Here is a 15,806-nt window from a genome sequence, read left to right on the forward strand (position 1 = left end):
AATCGTAAGAATGATTCATTCATTAATTAAAATATCTTCATATAACCATCAATTAAAATATCTTTGTACTTTTCACAATGTTTTTTAACTTCTGCGAAATTGATGATCTTTTTTCTAATTGCGGATAAAATTGTTTAAACATTTTTTAAACTATTTTTACAAAAAATTTAATTTCTTCATATACAAATTCTCAATATGTTATAATTACATATATAATAACAAATCGTAGTTAAATCAATAATAAAATATGTAATGTATAAATAATATAATCATATATATTATATATTATTGATATAATATTTAATGTATAAGTGATGTAATAATATAATATAATATATTTATATTATTGGTTAGAAGTATTATTTTCAATAACAAAGAAATCGCATCATTTTCCTAAAACGATCGTCAGTTTATTAGTCAATCAAATGATTATGTATTTATTCCAGTTTAATATCTGTTTCGGTTATCGGTGATATTGCGAGATAGATTTATAACTGTTCATTGTTATCGTGCCTATGTAACTGTTTACCTCATTCGCTTTCTTCACGAACGAGGGTCAGCTCAGACACAAGATGATTCAGGTCAATCTATGATCAAAATGTTATATTATGAAATTACACCAAGAGCTACTTCATCTTTCAAATAATCTGCAATACTACGTTTAATATAACTCTTCGGCTTATTTGTGGAGACCTTATTACTATTACCGTTATATAGATTGTAAAACACGTATAATTATATCATAAGTTTTTCCTGCTCCTTTGAAAAAAAATTTGTTTTATAAAAAATTATAATTTTGAGATCAAAATTTTTGTACATATACATATTATCAACTTTCTTTACATAAAAATTATGCAATATATATAAGTTTCATATATAAATATGCACTAATTACTTTTTAAAATATTAGATTTATGTTCTAGATTTGGAAGATTTTCAATAATTTATAAATAATATACAATAATTCCCAAGTCAAATGAAATATTTACAAACTTCTGATTTATTGGTTAGTTAAAAAAAATGTTAATCTGTTTTCATTCCATAAATATCCATGTAGATGAAGAAGCAAGACAATCATATACGCAAAAGTTAACTGATAGGATTATTGATCCAAAAATTGAACAAATTATAAATAGCTGCTTTCACATTCCTCAGAATTAAAAGTGCTCTCTAGTCACATCATATGCATATGCACTGCATTCTATCATAAATCAAATATAATTTTAAATAGTATTTATGCAATATATTATTTAATCTATAGAAATAATTCAAACAGATATACAAAACGAAGAGATACAATGTTGTAATCTTATTTATATTTATATTTAAATTATTATATTTATTAGTAGTATCATGTATCGAATGTTGATCTGTGATCTCATTTCTTTGCAATCTATAACTAAGAAATGATGAAATTTATAACAATTAAAAATTTTTTTAAATGTTGTTAGTTGCAGTTACTTTAAAATTACATTCATTTTCAAATGGTAGCCAAAATTAAACGATAGAACTTAATATAACATTTTAACAATATTAAACAATAATTATCTTTGTGAAAAATGAACTTCATTCCAAATGGACATTTTCAAATGTTGCGGTTTACAACTCAGAATGATGTCAAATAATTAGGTGAATATTATTTTTATCAAAAAGTGATTTAATTAAAATAGTAAGTTAAGATAGACATAGAAATATAAAATATCTTATTTTATTTTATTGTTTTGTTATTTTAGAATAGGTTAAAATATACTAGGAATAATTAAAGCAAGATAGATATAATTACTAAACAGTGTTACATTAAGTCATAGATATATATATATAAAATATTCCTTTGAAATAAATTTTTGAAGGAAAAGACAATGTCGTTGCAACTATTTTAGATAATTTAAAATGAACAATCGTTTACTTCAGTTGCTCCACGAGTGATCCTACATTCACCATATGTATCGTACCTACGTATTTGTTCACCAGTTTCTGAGAGTCATTCGTAAAAATATGGGCTGGAAAGGAAAAAAATTCGATTTCACGTTTTAAATTTATTTTCTTGCATAGAAACAGCCCCTTTCTTCTCGTGCTTCCACTTGCAGGTCACCTTATATATCAAATACTACGATTAAGAAATTCATCTTTCATGAATACTTTGGCTCGCTATCTTCCCGAATGCAAGACCGTGAAGTGTGTAAAATCCACATGAAAGATTACACAGAAACTTAGGAAACCTATTGAAATGTAAATGTTAGTGTAATAAAGACATGATAAAGCATATAATTGCAGCTGTAGCTTCTCATTGCTTATAAGTCAGTGACAAAGTATCCGTTTACCATAGAATTCGATACACGTTAGAAGCGGATTAAGAGGGTTAAGCAATAGCTAAGATTTCAGAGCTCTGAACTTCAGATATGTGTCAAATCTTTCATATCTGCTTCTCCATTGTTTAACAGCACCGTTTATATAATGTTTGAACTGAATCGTAGCGTACTCTCGAAAAAGAGGAAAGAAAAGGATAGAGAAGGAGTATGAAAATAGTAGCATGACTCGACGAAGTTTATGAGAGTTAGGTATTTAAGTTATTAGGTTCGACATACTTTGTAAGGAATAATCGAACGTTTTACTATTCTGCAAAAATTCGTGCAAAGTAATGGATTAATTTTTCTTTATAAGTTAATATTTATAATTTCTTAGGTTCTTTTTATTAACATTAATCGATAATTGATACAAAGTCTGTTATTGTAATAAATATATTAATAACAAAGTAGTAGTTATTCTTAATAACGATGAATAATTAGTAGTTAATGTTAATCGATAATTGCTAATTATTGTTACAGCGAACAATAATAATAATTAACAGCCACTAACAATTGTATCAATTATTATAATAATTATGTATTATAATTAATATTACTGAAATTAAGAAAAGAAATTGCAGAAAAATAAGAAGTAAATCTGTTTATAACTATTTTGCAATTATTAAAAAGATCAAAATTATAATAAAACGTAGTGCTAAATAACAATGTAAATATGCTTATTTGCAATTTCATATGTAATGCCACTACTTTATGCGCACTTTATATCTACATATGTATCATTACAAGCATTTTATTACCCATTGATATTCTGAGTAGGTAATAAAAGACAGCTAATGTACACACGTGCATTTCCCCTTGTTTCACGGTACATTTAAACCAATACAGAAAGTCCTCTGCATTTAATTAATCGCTGGCTAAAAATTCTGTTAAAGTAAAAAATTGTCAAAATACAGAACGATTATCCGAGAGAGATGACAAAGGAATTTGAAGCGGCGCGTCAATGGCTTAAAATTGGTAGGAAGTTTGCAACAGGTCGAAAATAGGACGAGGGCACCGCTTTACAATGAGAACAATTTGATCTTTATAATCCCTCGTGATCGTTATATTCGAAGCTGTCCCTCAGTTTCGAACGAATTAACGTCACGATTGTCCGACTTATTCGTTACGCGAGGAGGTCCTGATAAGAGGTTAACAGTGGCCAATGTCCAGGACAGGGTAGACGATGAGAGTCGCGAGCGGGATCAGTTCTGGAAATCTCGATACATCGAAGAAATGAGAATGCGTTGGTGTTCCAGCCAGGGAGTGTCGCAAGGATCGCCGATGCTGTGCAGCGAATCGTTGCATCGTGCATCCTGCTCGTAACAGGCAGCCAGTGAAAGGAATACGCCCTGTGATGATCCGTGGCAAATCCGGCGATCTGAATCCTGTAGCGAGGTCGCCGCGGTCCGTGTCTTACGAGACATTGCAAAGTGGCCGATTTAATAACGCCTATTTGACGGCCGCGTACCATCCTGTTAGTGGATCTACTCAGGCTCCTATGCATCATGAATAATCGTTATTAGCTGAACACGCGAGGAACGAGATTACAAACGCGAGTTAGAGAGCTCGCATGCCGCTATAATTGACGTTCGGCGAACAAAAATCTTGTTAAATGTTAATGAGGGAACAATCGTCGAATGCCAGGTGAAAAAGAGTACCGTTTAACTCTGGGGATTATAGAGTTTCTCGTTTACGGTGTTACCCTCGTTTGCATCGTACAACGTGTATTTCAAATTTGTAAACTTCGTTCCTTTGTTCCTTTGTGTTTCGTTATGCTTGTGGTTATGATTGTATGTATGCTTGTGTTGTTTGTGTGTTCGTGTGTGGTGTCGAGAGAGAGATTATACGTGAGTATTAACGTGTCGTGTTAACATTAGAAGTATGAATCTGTAATGTATTTTCAAATGACATACATTTTGTTATGCGATATATAATATGACATATACACAATGTGATATTAATTAAAGTGGCACGATGAAAATAGATAGGTTTGTATAATTATTGATGATGGTTAATACTAATTTTGTCAAAATTCGTGTATTTCTTTATTCCTTTATGTATTGGTATGCTTGTGGTTGTAACTGTATGTACGTTGCATGTGTGTGTTGAGATTATATGTACATATATGTACTTATATACTTATATTAAGATTAGAGCTATTAATCGCTAATGTATATTTATATGTCATATATTTTATATAATATAATATGTAATATATTGTAATGAATAGCTGGGACATTTTTACACTGCGAATGTATACCGAATGAAAAAGAAATTGTGTAGAAAAACTGATTAATAACAAAGTACAAAACTTGTGTTAAATTAAAACAAACAGCAGAAAATGTATTAGTAAAATATATTAAAAAATGTATTAACAAAACTGTGCAAATATGAATAAAATGTATTTAAAGCAACGAGTAAGAGTGGTAAAAGTGTTTGTATTGATATAGAAATTATATCTATATATTTGTGTATTGACATTAAAAACTATTAATCTCTAATGTATATTTAAATATAGCGACATACATTTTTCGTTACATAGTATATAATATAATAATATATATTGTAATCCGCACTAATATATATAAAAATAATATGCATTGTTCAATATTAATTAAAATAAAGTATATTAAAAGGAAATACTGTTATGTTTCTATCCCATTAAAAGGTAATATTAATCGATTTATCCAAATTGCATGGTTTTAACAGATTACAAAAACACAAAGTCTGAAATCGGTTCCATTAGCTCGTTTGCTTGTTAATGTTGTATTAAACGTCTAAGCTATGTAGAGAGACAAGACGCGCGATGAGAGGTTAGGTTTTAGAGGTTATTATACGCGTCTTACAGTGTTCTAGAAACACTTAATTGATCCTGGAAATATGTTCTTCTAGTATGATATGCAGATGCTTAGTCATTGTTACCTGAGTAACATGGAATTCACAGGTGCTAAATCAGGTGTACACGTAAATAATCGTCGTTTAATCGTAGTTCCTTGACTGAAACTTTGAATAGCATTAGTATTAGAAAATCAGGCAAATAACTATGCAGCTACAGACTTTTTGTTTTTCCAGCTATTAAAAGCATATACATAGTTTCTCTTAGCAGAATTAATGTTGATTCTTATTGAGATAGAAATGTAATTATATTTACCATATTATTTCCTTCATACTATATTCATTTTTATTATCTAGATATGTGTACTTATTATACTTAGATAATTACATATTGCAAGTTAGTATATTTTGTATTAAAAAGAGATCGATGACTGTCAGCTCTATGTTTGAAATGGTAACGAAGTTAAGAAATGGGTATTTATAATTTGCTAATTGGGAATAATATTTATTTATATGCACTAATAAATTATATTTTCTACGCTGTAATTATTATAGGAATTTTTCACTATTTCATTCCAATCTTCTTTGTCCTCGTCTAATTATTTCTTCCTTTTCTTATTTAGATCGTTACTACATATTATATACGAAGTTATATCTTTTGAACGAATATATTTTTATATATTACTCAAATTTTTTATTTTAATTCTTAATTATTATTAAAATTTCAATTATTATTATTGTAATTATTATATTATTGAACTATAATTAATATTTTAATTATTAAAAATTTTATACGGCATTCGATATGGAATTGAAGTAATTTACAATCGAAGTAGAGTTTTAAGGGAAAGCGTTTAAGTATGTAAACAAAAATTTGAATCAGAGTATAATAATTACTGAAATTATAAACAACGTGTTATTAGCGTGAAAATTATTACATGCGAACATGTGTAAGATAAAAGGGAAAAGATTAATTCAATTTTCTTTCCAAAGTTGAAATGGACAGGAAGGAAAATTGTTTGTATAGAACGATAAGAAAATAAGAAAGGATCTAGAAAAATCTTGAATCGTATCATAAGATAATTACAAACTCTGAGACTGAAGAAAGCAAACTGAAATAAAAATAATTCAAATGCATAATTGGTGTACTTATATAATTAATTAAATAAATTTCTGCTAAATAAATTTATAGAATTGTACATAGTACAGTGAAATATGATATAATAAATAATTAAATGAAATATGATATAATAAATAATTAAATGAAATATGATATAATAAATAATATCAATAAACCAATATGTTGTTATATTTATAGATTTAATAAAAGTCTATGGTTACAATTGTGATGATTTTGGTAAATAAATTGGTAATATGGTTATAATGGGGATGATTTTGGTAAATTCAAAGAAGAAATATTGATTAATAATATATACATGTATAATTGACAAATAGCACAATTACGTCGTAATATTTATTCTGCACCCTATGGATGTATGTAGGCGTGCATAAAGCTCATTGTATGTTTAAATGATGTAGATATACTAGAATACCCACTTAAATTAGACAGGCAGATATAACAGAATAACCTTCTATTTATGTTTCCGTTTTGTTTAAAAATATTACATACCTAATCTATACATATCTTTTATAATACACATATATATTATATACATATTATGTTTTATAGATTATAAATATTGCAATAACATTTGTATCTTGTAACAGAATAATATATTATTATAAATAAGATGTTTCTTCGGAACTCACTGAAAATATAAACTTCAATTTTTTTCTTGCTTAAATGCCGTAGGAAGTTTAATCATTTAACCCGTAAAAAATTTTTTAAAATTCAGTAAACGATGACTACTGCGCTTTTTTAAAAATAAAATACCATATTAATTGTTTTTTATTCGGACAATTGTTATCAAACTTAATAACATTAATAACAGATTTCGTAACAGTCGAAACAGTTTTAATTCTTCATAATTAAAGACTTACGATGAACAATCCTTAGGAGAAACTTCGAGGTGACGTCAAAGGATATCAAAATAAATGTCAAATGAGTATAATATCATGTTCAATGTCCTGATGGTAATTCAGCCATTTCATTCTCTCCTATAGGTTAACATAAAACGTTAATTAATAACCATAGCTCTTGCAACGAACAAAAATATGTAAACAAGAATACATAATACCCCAGCACCAACCACTCCATTATTTTTATAAAAATTTATTTTGGTAAAACTAATTTATATTTTATAATAGTCATTAAATATGAAAAATACTTTATTTATTACTTAAGTTACTTAAATTACTGCTTAAATTCATAAAAATACTGCATTAATTAGAATTCAATGGAGATTTCATGAAAGACTTGTTACAAAATAGAAAATACCTAGAATTCCAGGAACGTTATTTCACTTCTCTTTCATGTAGCATCGTGAATACCTTCGCAGCCAACGACATTCGTCAGAGACACGATCGCTACCCTGCTTACGAATTATAGGAATAGATAAAACATATTCTCTCCCCTTCAACTTGTTCGTTACAGTGGCGGGGCGGGAAGGAAGTAGAAGCATAGTACTGTGGCGACTATAAAGCCTCATCGTGGTCCGTCTGGTCCCGTACTTCTAGGCACTACCAGATAGGACGAACTCTTGTCACGTGTCTTTTCGAAAATCAAAGTGGACCGTGATCGAGTAGTACCATTTAATAATTGTGTTGTACCAGGTGGCTCCGTGACTACTCGAGGATTTTGAACCGTTGCTATTGTCCAGTCACCATGAAGATTCTTGTGAGTGCAACCTTTTAATGTTATTTTCTTCTCAAAGTAATGTTAATTGATATTTTATTATTAATTAAATATCAGATATTTTGTCGTAGATATAGATATTTATTATATCGGATATGTAATAGATATTTTCTTATTAACTTTGTTGTTAGTTATTAAGTGGTGTCATTTGATGATTATATACATTATCGAAACTTATTTTTAAGTGTTAATTATGTTAATTGATAATTGTATAGGTATTATCGATACTTAAATATATACAATCCCAAAGAGGTTTCGAAAATATATTTTTATTATATTACATTTCTAAATATACTTTTTAAATTATGCGTATAACTGCTGAGATATTTTGAAAATATATTTAGAAATATAGTGCAATGAAAATTGTTTTAATATTATTATGAACATTAAGTTTGTTGAGTATTGATGCCATTAAATATTCTGTGACATATTTTACGTAATATTTTTATATATTATAATGTATGAAATATTTAATAATAATTTACGAAATTCCCACGAGATATAGCTCTTAAAGTACTTGTTTCTGGTATTACTAAATTACAGTATTTAATATTGTTTAATATTGCTAAATTTTATTCGCACGTTTGTAAATATAATATTGAATGTGAGGTAAAATGAATTTGATATTCATACTATGGGGAATCTGTTTAAATTATATATTCTAGTAGAATCGTATGTTTTATTATATATACATATATAGGTTACAAATCAATTTTAAATATCTCTATTATAATATCTAACAAAATATAAATAATTTGATAATATTCTCAATGATGAAATGTATACATACATATAGTTTTGATGACTGTTTCTGGTAATTTCTCCTATTTATAGTAAACATTATTTCTTGTTACATTCTCTAATAGTTATTGAAACAGATTGTATAAAACTGTTAAAATTGTTAAAAACCATTATTTCATTGTATGTTACAAATTTTATAACGTATTATACATTAGATTCAATGGAAGGAATAAAATATTTTAATTTGTGTTTTTAAGTGATTGGTTTCATTGGTAATTTTAAATCAGCACTTTAACACAATTTAAATTTCATCATCATCAAAATAACGTACATTATGATGTATAATTTAATTAATTAATCTTGGATACAATGCGTGTTCGTACATTGTATATTAAATATACATGCAAGTTGAATTACACGTAATTATTTGAAAAAAATTGAAAAATTAAGTTTCGCAAAATTGACTTCGCGGTTCAATTTAGTTAAATTGATAAATAAATAAAAATTATCCACAGATATACGTACCAAATACACAGAGCCCACTTAATCGCTGAATTTAAGCAGAAATATAAATGCAACAAATATAATACAAATTTTTATATATTCCAAAAAGATTTTGAGTAAATATAATTAAGTAGCGAATATAAGAAATATCCTATAAAAAGTATAATATAGAAAATAGGAACAATTAATAGATAAATTAATACTGATGATTAATACTGATAATACTGAATAATATTATTCTTACTGAATAATAATTCTTCGTTTTGTATCGTATAATAATAAGATTCCATTTGTTAAATAATGAGATTCCATTACTATAATACAATTAGACTCTTAGATAGATAGATGGATAAACAAGATAAAATACTGAAGATGAAATATGCAACGCATCAGTTGCATATAATTATTCATAACTTCATAGCTGTCTGCCCACTTGCGACCCATTCTGTTAGCCCTTCTGTATGACTAATATATGCAGTTAGGCAAGTATGCTATTCTGTGTGAAAAGTGGAGTTAATTAAAAACGTAGATAAATCTGAAAATTAATTATCGTATTTTTAGAAATGAAGAATAATTTTGCTCATTTTTTTCAGACATATTTTATCAATAACACACTTATATTTTCTGTAAAATAATAACAAATTATTTATTAGGATTAATTAATAGATTAATAATAGATACTGATTATTTATGAAATAATATAACAAATATTGATACATTATCAATATTCAAAACTCGTAAAAAGTATCATAATTCTAAATGTACTATACCAAAATTGATTAAAATTATAAAATTGGTTCACATGAACTAATTAGCTTTTATATTAATCTATAAGCCAAACGATACAACATAAATACATTATTACGTTAAAAATAAATTCATTATAGTTTATTAAAACAAAACAAGTATTTAAAATAAAAAGACACTTTCTCAAAAAAATTAAGAATAGCTCGAAATAAAAATTAATATATTATGAGTGAATTTGTTATTGCTATAGTAACATTTATAATCCTTTTTTGGGGTTAATAAATAATTTATTAGGTAGTTCCTTCTCGTTTGTTCTGAAAGCAATCGTATTATATCGTATTTTTCCAAAATATTTAATTCGAATACTTTGTTTAAATATATCACTGTTTTTCCCTTTAAAATACAAATTTTTTATTCTCTGTTTAAACTAAATTTGAAATAAAATATTCTTTTTTAATTTAATAGAATTTTCGATTTGAAGTCTTATTTACGTTTCAATTTTTATAAAAAATATTAAATACTATTAACGTTAATTATATCATTATTTTTAATGTAATCTTTAAAAGTAATAAATTGACATGTTAATTACTAAGAAAAATTAACATGTCATCCAATATCTATATCGATAATATTCTAAAATTAATTCTTTGAAAAAAAGAAAACGAAAAACAATTAACGTATCAATTTTTTATTCAAAAACCTAGTGACAAATTGATAAAACTATCCAACAAAAATTTGTCATAAAATAATCTTTAGTAAATACACTAATATACCAATGATACTAAAAATCATACTAGAAATTATATCAAAGATTACTCGGTAAATTATAATATAAATTATAACATCAGTCAGTAAATTATTATAAATTATTAAGTAAATATATATCGCCTAATTACTAATGAATAACAAGTGTATTCTTGTTTGTTTTAGGTTCTTTTAGGATTTACGACAATGGTTTGTGCCCAATTCAACAGATACCCATACAACCCTGATTATTACGGTCGACGTTTCGCCATATTGCGACAGTCGCAAGATTCTTCTCCGGATGGATCGTATTCCTACAGGTGAGATCGTCCTTCCACATCGTCCTGAACGTCGACAGAACGATAAGCGTCGTCGAGGTACGTTTCCTCAAAAGCAATCTCGACACGCTCGAAGAGTCTCACATAGTCTCAATCCTAAAAACACATTGTCATCTGTTCACGTCATTCTTCGTTTCGAATCTATTATTGGTTGCAGTATCTCTCGTGGATACATCATAAAATGTTTAATTTTGCAAATACTTTTTATGTCAAAGAAAGATCAAGACATTTTCTTCCAAAATTCATTTATTGTATGATTATCTCAATTATTTTTTCAATTCGTTAAAAATCCATTATTCACTTGAACGTAAACAAAATTTCGTTAAATTAATTTCTTTAAATTAAACAATTGAAATTTGACTCTAATTAAATAATATTAAATAATATTTTATGCTAAATTAAGTTACCGACTTATTTAAGTATTAACTTAAAGTATTAAGTCATGTTCCCTAGTTGTCTTTCGATATTCAATTTTATCTCGTTTGAATTTCCCGTATTAAGTCATGTTCCCTAGTTATCTTTCGATATTCAATTTTATCTTGTTTGAATTTCCCGCCAATTTCAAACACTCGTTTCCTGATTCTTAGATTAAAGTGAATTGAATTGAATTTCTTAGAATGATATCCTGCTATGTAAAGATTGGTAACCTGTACGTTTATGGTCATACGATTATGAAGTTACAAAGCTTGTACCTTTGAAAATAGAAACGTCTGCCTACGTTGCTAGTTGGTATGCTATCTATTATATTCGTTGTTTCTCCCACGCTGGAGTTTTCACGAAGTAATTACGTAAATGTGCAAATCTTGGGTATACCCCAAACAATTTTCTTTAAATTCTACACTGCAACATTACATTTAGATTAGGTATAATGATGCAACGGAACGATTAATAATGGTATCTTTCAGTAATTTTCAAACAGGAAATACATTGTTAATAATTTAATCTTGTTACTTTTTTCATTGCAAACATTGCAATACGTATTATGATGACATGAAATATGACACAAGCGTAACCTTGGCTTGAAAGAGTATACAATGTTTTATACAGCTGACCGGCATTTGGCACTTTCTATAGTAATTTAGCTTTCTATCACACCTGGGTTCCCTCGACCATGATTAACTACGTTAAGGTCATGAACAGATCTAAGGTTAAATTAAGCCCTAACTTTATAGAATATTCTACTTTTAAACCTGAGTTAATCCAGACATTTTTCTTATATTTATTACAAGTATTACGTGGAGTTTCATAACTAATCGCATATGCGATAATTATAATTACTCGTAACACATTTATATTATAGAAAGTTATGTGACGTATATGCACTATCAAATTATTATTATTATTAGTATTATTATATATATTTATATGTAATAATAGTAATAATTATTATAGATGCATATAAAGAAACATATGCAATAGTCCTTATTAATTACTTTATTGCTATTTTCATGACATATAGATATACATATTTGTGTTGATGAATTTTTATTCGTATTTCTCATACATGTATAATCAAATTACTTTATTAGATACACTCGAAAAAATATTAATTTTATAGCCTTTTATTTCTTTTTAAAACACAGTTGGTCTATAAACTATAAAATAACTATTTTATTTCATTTATTTGGAAATTGTTCTATTTTTCTCTTTTTTTAAAGAATGCAACTATCTGACAACTTCCAGTGTAATTGTGATAATACTTTAAAGAATCTAAGAATAACTTTTAATAATTTTCACTTGAACAAATGAATTTTGGAGACATTAGATTTATTTCTATTAAAGATAATATTCAGTTTACTATCATAACTACTACTAAGGATGACAAAAAATATAATGAAATTTACGTAAATAAAATGAAATCTTATTTTATAGATTTTTTAAAATTGTTAATCAAGCTTTGCGCGATTATATTAAATATTCTATTTCCGTATTATTATTATATTAAAATATTGGTTTTAAATATCATATAATATTTAAATATTAAATAAAAAAATTAATACACATACAATAGTCATAATGAATCTCGTGCCTTTTTTTCTAAATTATAGAAAAAATTTTGTTCAGTATATATACTAATCGAATACTAAATACTTCATGCACTAATTTCCTTCTAAAGATATTGCAATTACGGTACCTTAAAAAGTGAACGTATTACTTATTTTATTTCTAATAATTTAGTATAATTTACCTTAAGAAATGAAGGTATTGCTTATTTTATTTCGAATAATTTAATATAATTTGTCTATTTTCAAAGAAAATAATTATTTCAGTTGAAGAACACGCAACGCGTAAATTTTCAAAGATAATTCACTAGTGTCAGCTAGGTTGTTTCATATAGCTTGTTCCGTTAAATGCTACGCACGAACAAACACAAATTTAAAATCGAGAGTACGGAAGCGTAAACGGAGAAGTGGAAAAGAAGGAGAGGAAGGACTTACAGGATATTCAGCTGTGAAAAGATATATAATTAGCTTTGATGTTAATCATTCGTGTTAGTCGGCTGCGCAGTTAGCAATAATACATTACACAATAGAATAATTACGATCGACCTACCTACCTATCTACCTACCTACTTGCTAGCCTCTGTCTACTCTATGTAGAATCTGAACATCGTGCTTAGAACTTGGCCCCTCCTGTCACGTTTAACGTTTAACGAATCGGCCGAATTACGAGCTTCGTCTTGCGTCTCCGAGGTGGCACTTCTGTCGAATGACCACACTATCGATCCGTGCACCAACACGAACTGCCAAGGCGCACTCGCATTGATTTCACCGTAACCAATCATTTCTACGACCAACGCGTTTACTTTACGATAATCTCATAATACACGAACAAATATCTTAACGACCTTTCTTTTAGTTCTACGTACATTTATCGAAAGAATTTTGTATATATATGCTACGATGCAAAAAAAAATAACCTTTCCTTTTCTTTTAGAAAATTTAGATAATATTTGGAGTATTTCGAACATTTTACGAGTAAGAAAAATTAGTTATATTTGTATAACCTGTGAAATATCTGGAAAATTATATAAACTGCAGATGTTAATTATATTTGTACAGTATCTGAAATATTTGGAAGATTTTATAAGTTAAATTACAAATGCAATCTATGAATCGTAATAGAATAAAATTTTAAAGCATCGTGAAACTTTGTTTATGAGTATAATTCGTAAAATTAAAAGATTCATATTAAAGATATATATTAAAATAATTATGATTATAATTAATGATATCGAATTATATATGTAAATAATTAATTAATATCGTACAAAATACCTGTTTGTACTATTGTTCTGAAAAATTTGATCCTTTTTCTACACTACATATTATAGTATAATATCCAAAAGTAATATTCATGAATGACCTATATTGTAGTTACGACACAGAAAATGGCATATCCGTAGCAGAACAAGGAGTACCGAAGTTCTCTGGGCCAAATCAGATCGAATCTGTACGAGGACAGTTTAGTTACACGGCACCAGATGGCACTCCGATTTTGGTTACTTACACTGCTGATGAAAATGGTTTCCAACCTGACGGTGCTCACTTACCTACGCCACCGCCGATACCAGTAGCGATACAACGTGCTTTGGCTCATAATGCGGCTCATCCAGAAGAGGAAGAACCCTACAGAAGATACTGATGAAGATGAAACGTGCTTTAGCTAGAGGGAGCTCATGCGAAATGAATCGAGACAGTACAACATAGACGAAAGGAGACTCTGAAAACTGTAAGCTAACTTATTTAATAATAAGTTGTCTCTGCACGTATCTTAATCGATAAATAATACTGGAAAGATTTTGTTGCCAAGTATTTTTGAGGTCGTAGGAATAATTAAGATTATATTGACACTGTAAATAGCACGTTACGATTGTAATAAAGTTCTCGTATCTGCGTAATAGTAGGAACATTACTTAGAATGTATGATGGTTTCGTTAAATTTTGTAAAATTAAAATTGAAAATTCTGTAAAAGTTTTGTTAAATTATGTAAACACCACTTCGAATTATGTACCGATTTAAATACTTACAGTTAGTTCTATGTTGTATTGCCTGCTATGGTTCTAACCTATTGATCCTATTTACCATATTTTAAATGCCTGCCACGAAGACCATATACTAATATGTCGCTTTATGAATTCTAATACAAGAAAACTACTATTGCTAATATTAGTAGACTTGTATTTCCTATATCCTTCAATCTCATTTCTTATACATTGTTTCTTTGCATACGATGAAAATAACTTTTACAAGGGTACTATTTTTATATGTAGCAACAGATATGCAAAGAGAGAATGATGAAATGAAGGAAGAGTGGTAAAGAAAGACAGAGAGGGATACGCGAATACGAGTATTACATTATGAGCTACGCTATATGTAAAATTTTATTATAATGTATACTTTGTATGTATAAATATATATTAATATGGATATCACTCGTGTGTTGTATCTTTTATCGCTAAATAAACAAACTTTTTACTCGAGAAACAAACAAATAAATAAATATACGCTTATGATTATTTATAACAATTTGTTCATAGAAAAAAATGTTGATGTATTTCTTATTTTACATAAGTATTGAATAATATATGTATTATATCATTTATATTATTTATAATATAATACATATATCGAATAATTAACTTTTTATTATTTTCATTATTTTTAAACGACATGCGAAAAAAGTACTCTTTACTATAATTCTTTGATTATAAATAATAAAAAAGATATTTCAAG

General features: G+C 27.4%; 1 protein-coding gene across 1 annotated transcript; it reads left to right on the forward strand.

The window, feature by feature from the left end:
• Positions 1-7,826: 7,826 nt before the first annotated feature.
• On the forward strand, positions 7,827-15,431 carry LOC108549009 (endocuticle structural glycoprotein SgAbd-1). Its single transcript, XM_017902206.1, has 4 exons — positions 7,827-7,977; positions 10,918-11,051; positions 14,447-14,801; positions 15,344-15,431. The coding sequence occupies exons 1-3, from the start codon at positions 7,966-7,968 to the stop codon at positions 14,712-14,714; spliced, it is 414 nt and encodes a 137-aa protein (XP_017757695.1). The 5' UTR covers positions 7,827-7,965; the 3' UTR covers positions 14,715-14,801; positions 15,344-15,431.
• The last annotated feature ends 375 nt before the right edge of the window (positions 15,432-15,806 follow it).

Source organism: Eufriesea mexicana, unplaced genomic scaffold, assembly GCF_001483705.2.
Source record: "Eufriesea mexicana isolate 0111107269 unplaced genomic scaffold, ASM148370v2 scaffold1809, whole genome shotgun sequence".
Classification (NCBI taxonomy): Eukaryota; Metazoa; Arthropoda; class Insecta; order Hymenoptera; family Apidae; genus Eufriesea; species Eufriesea mexicana.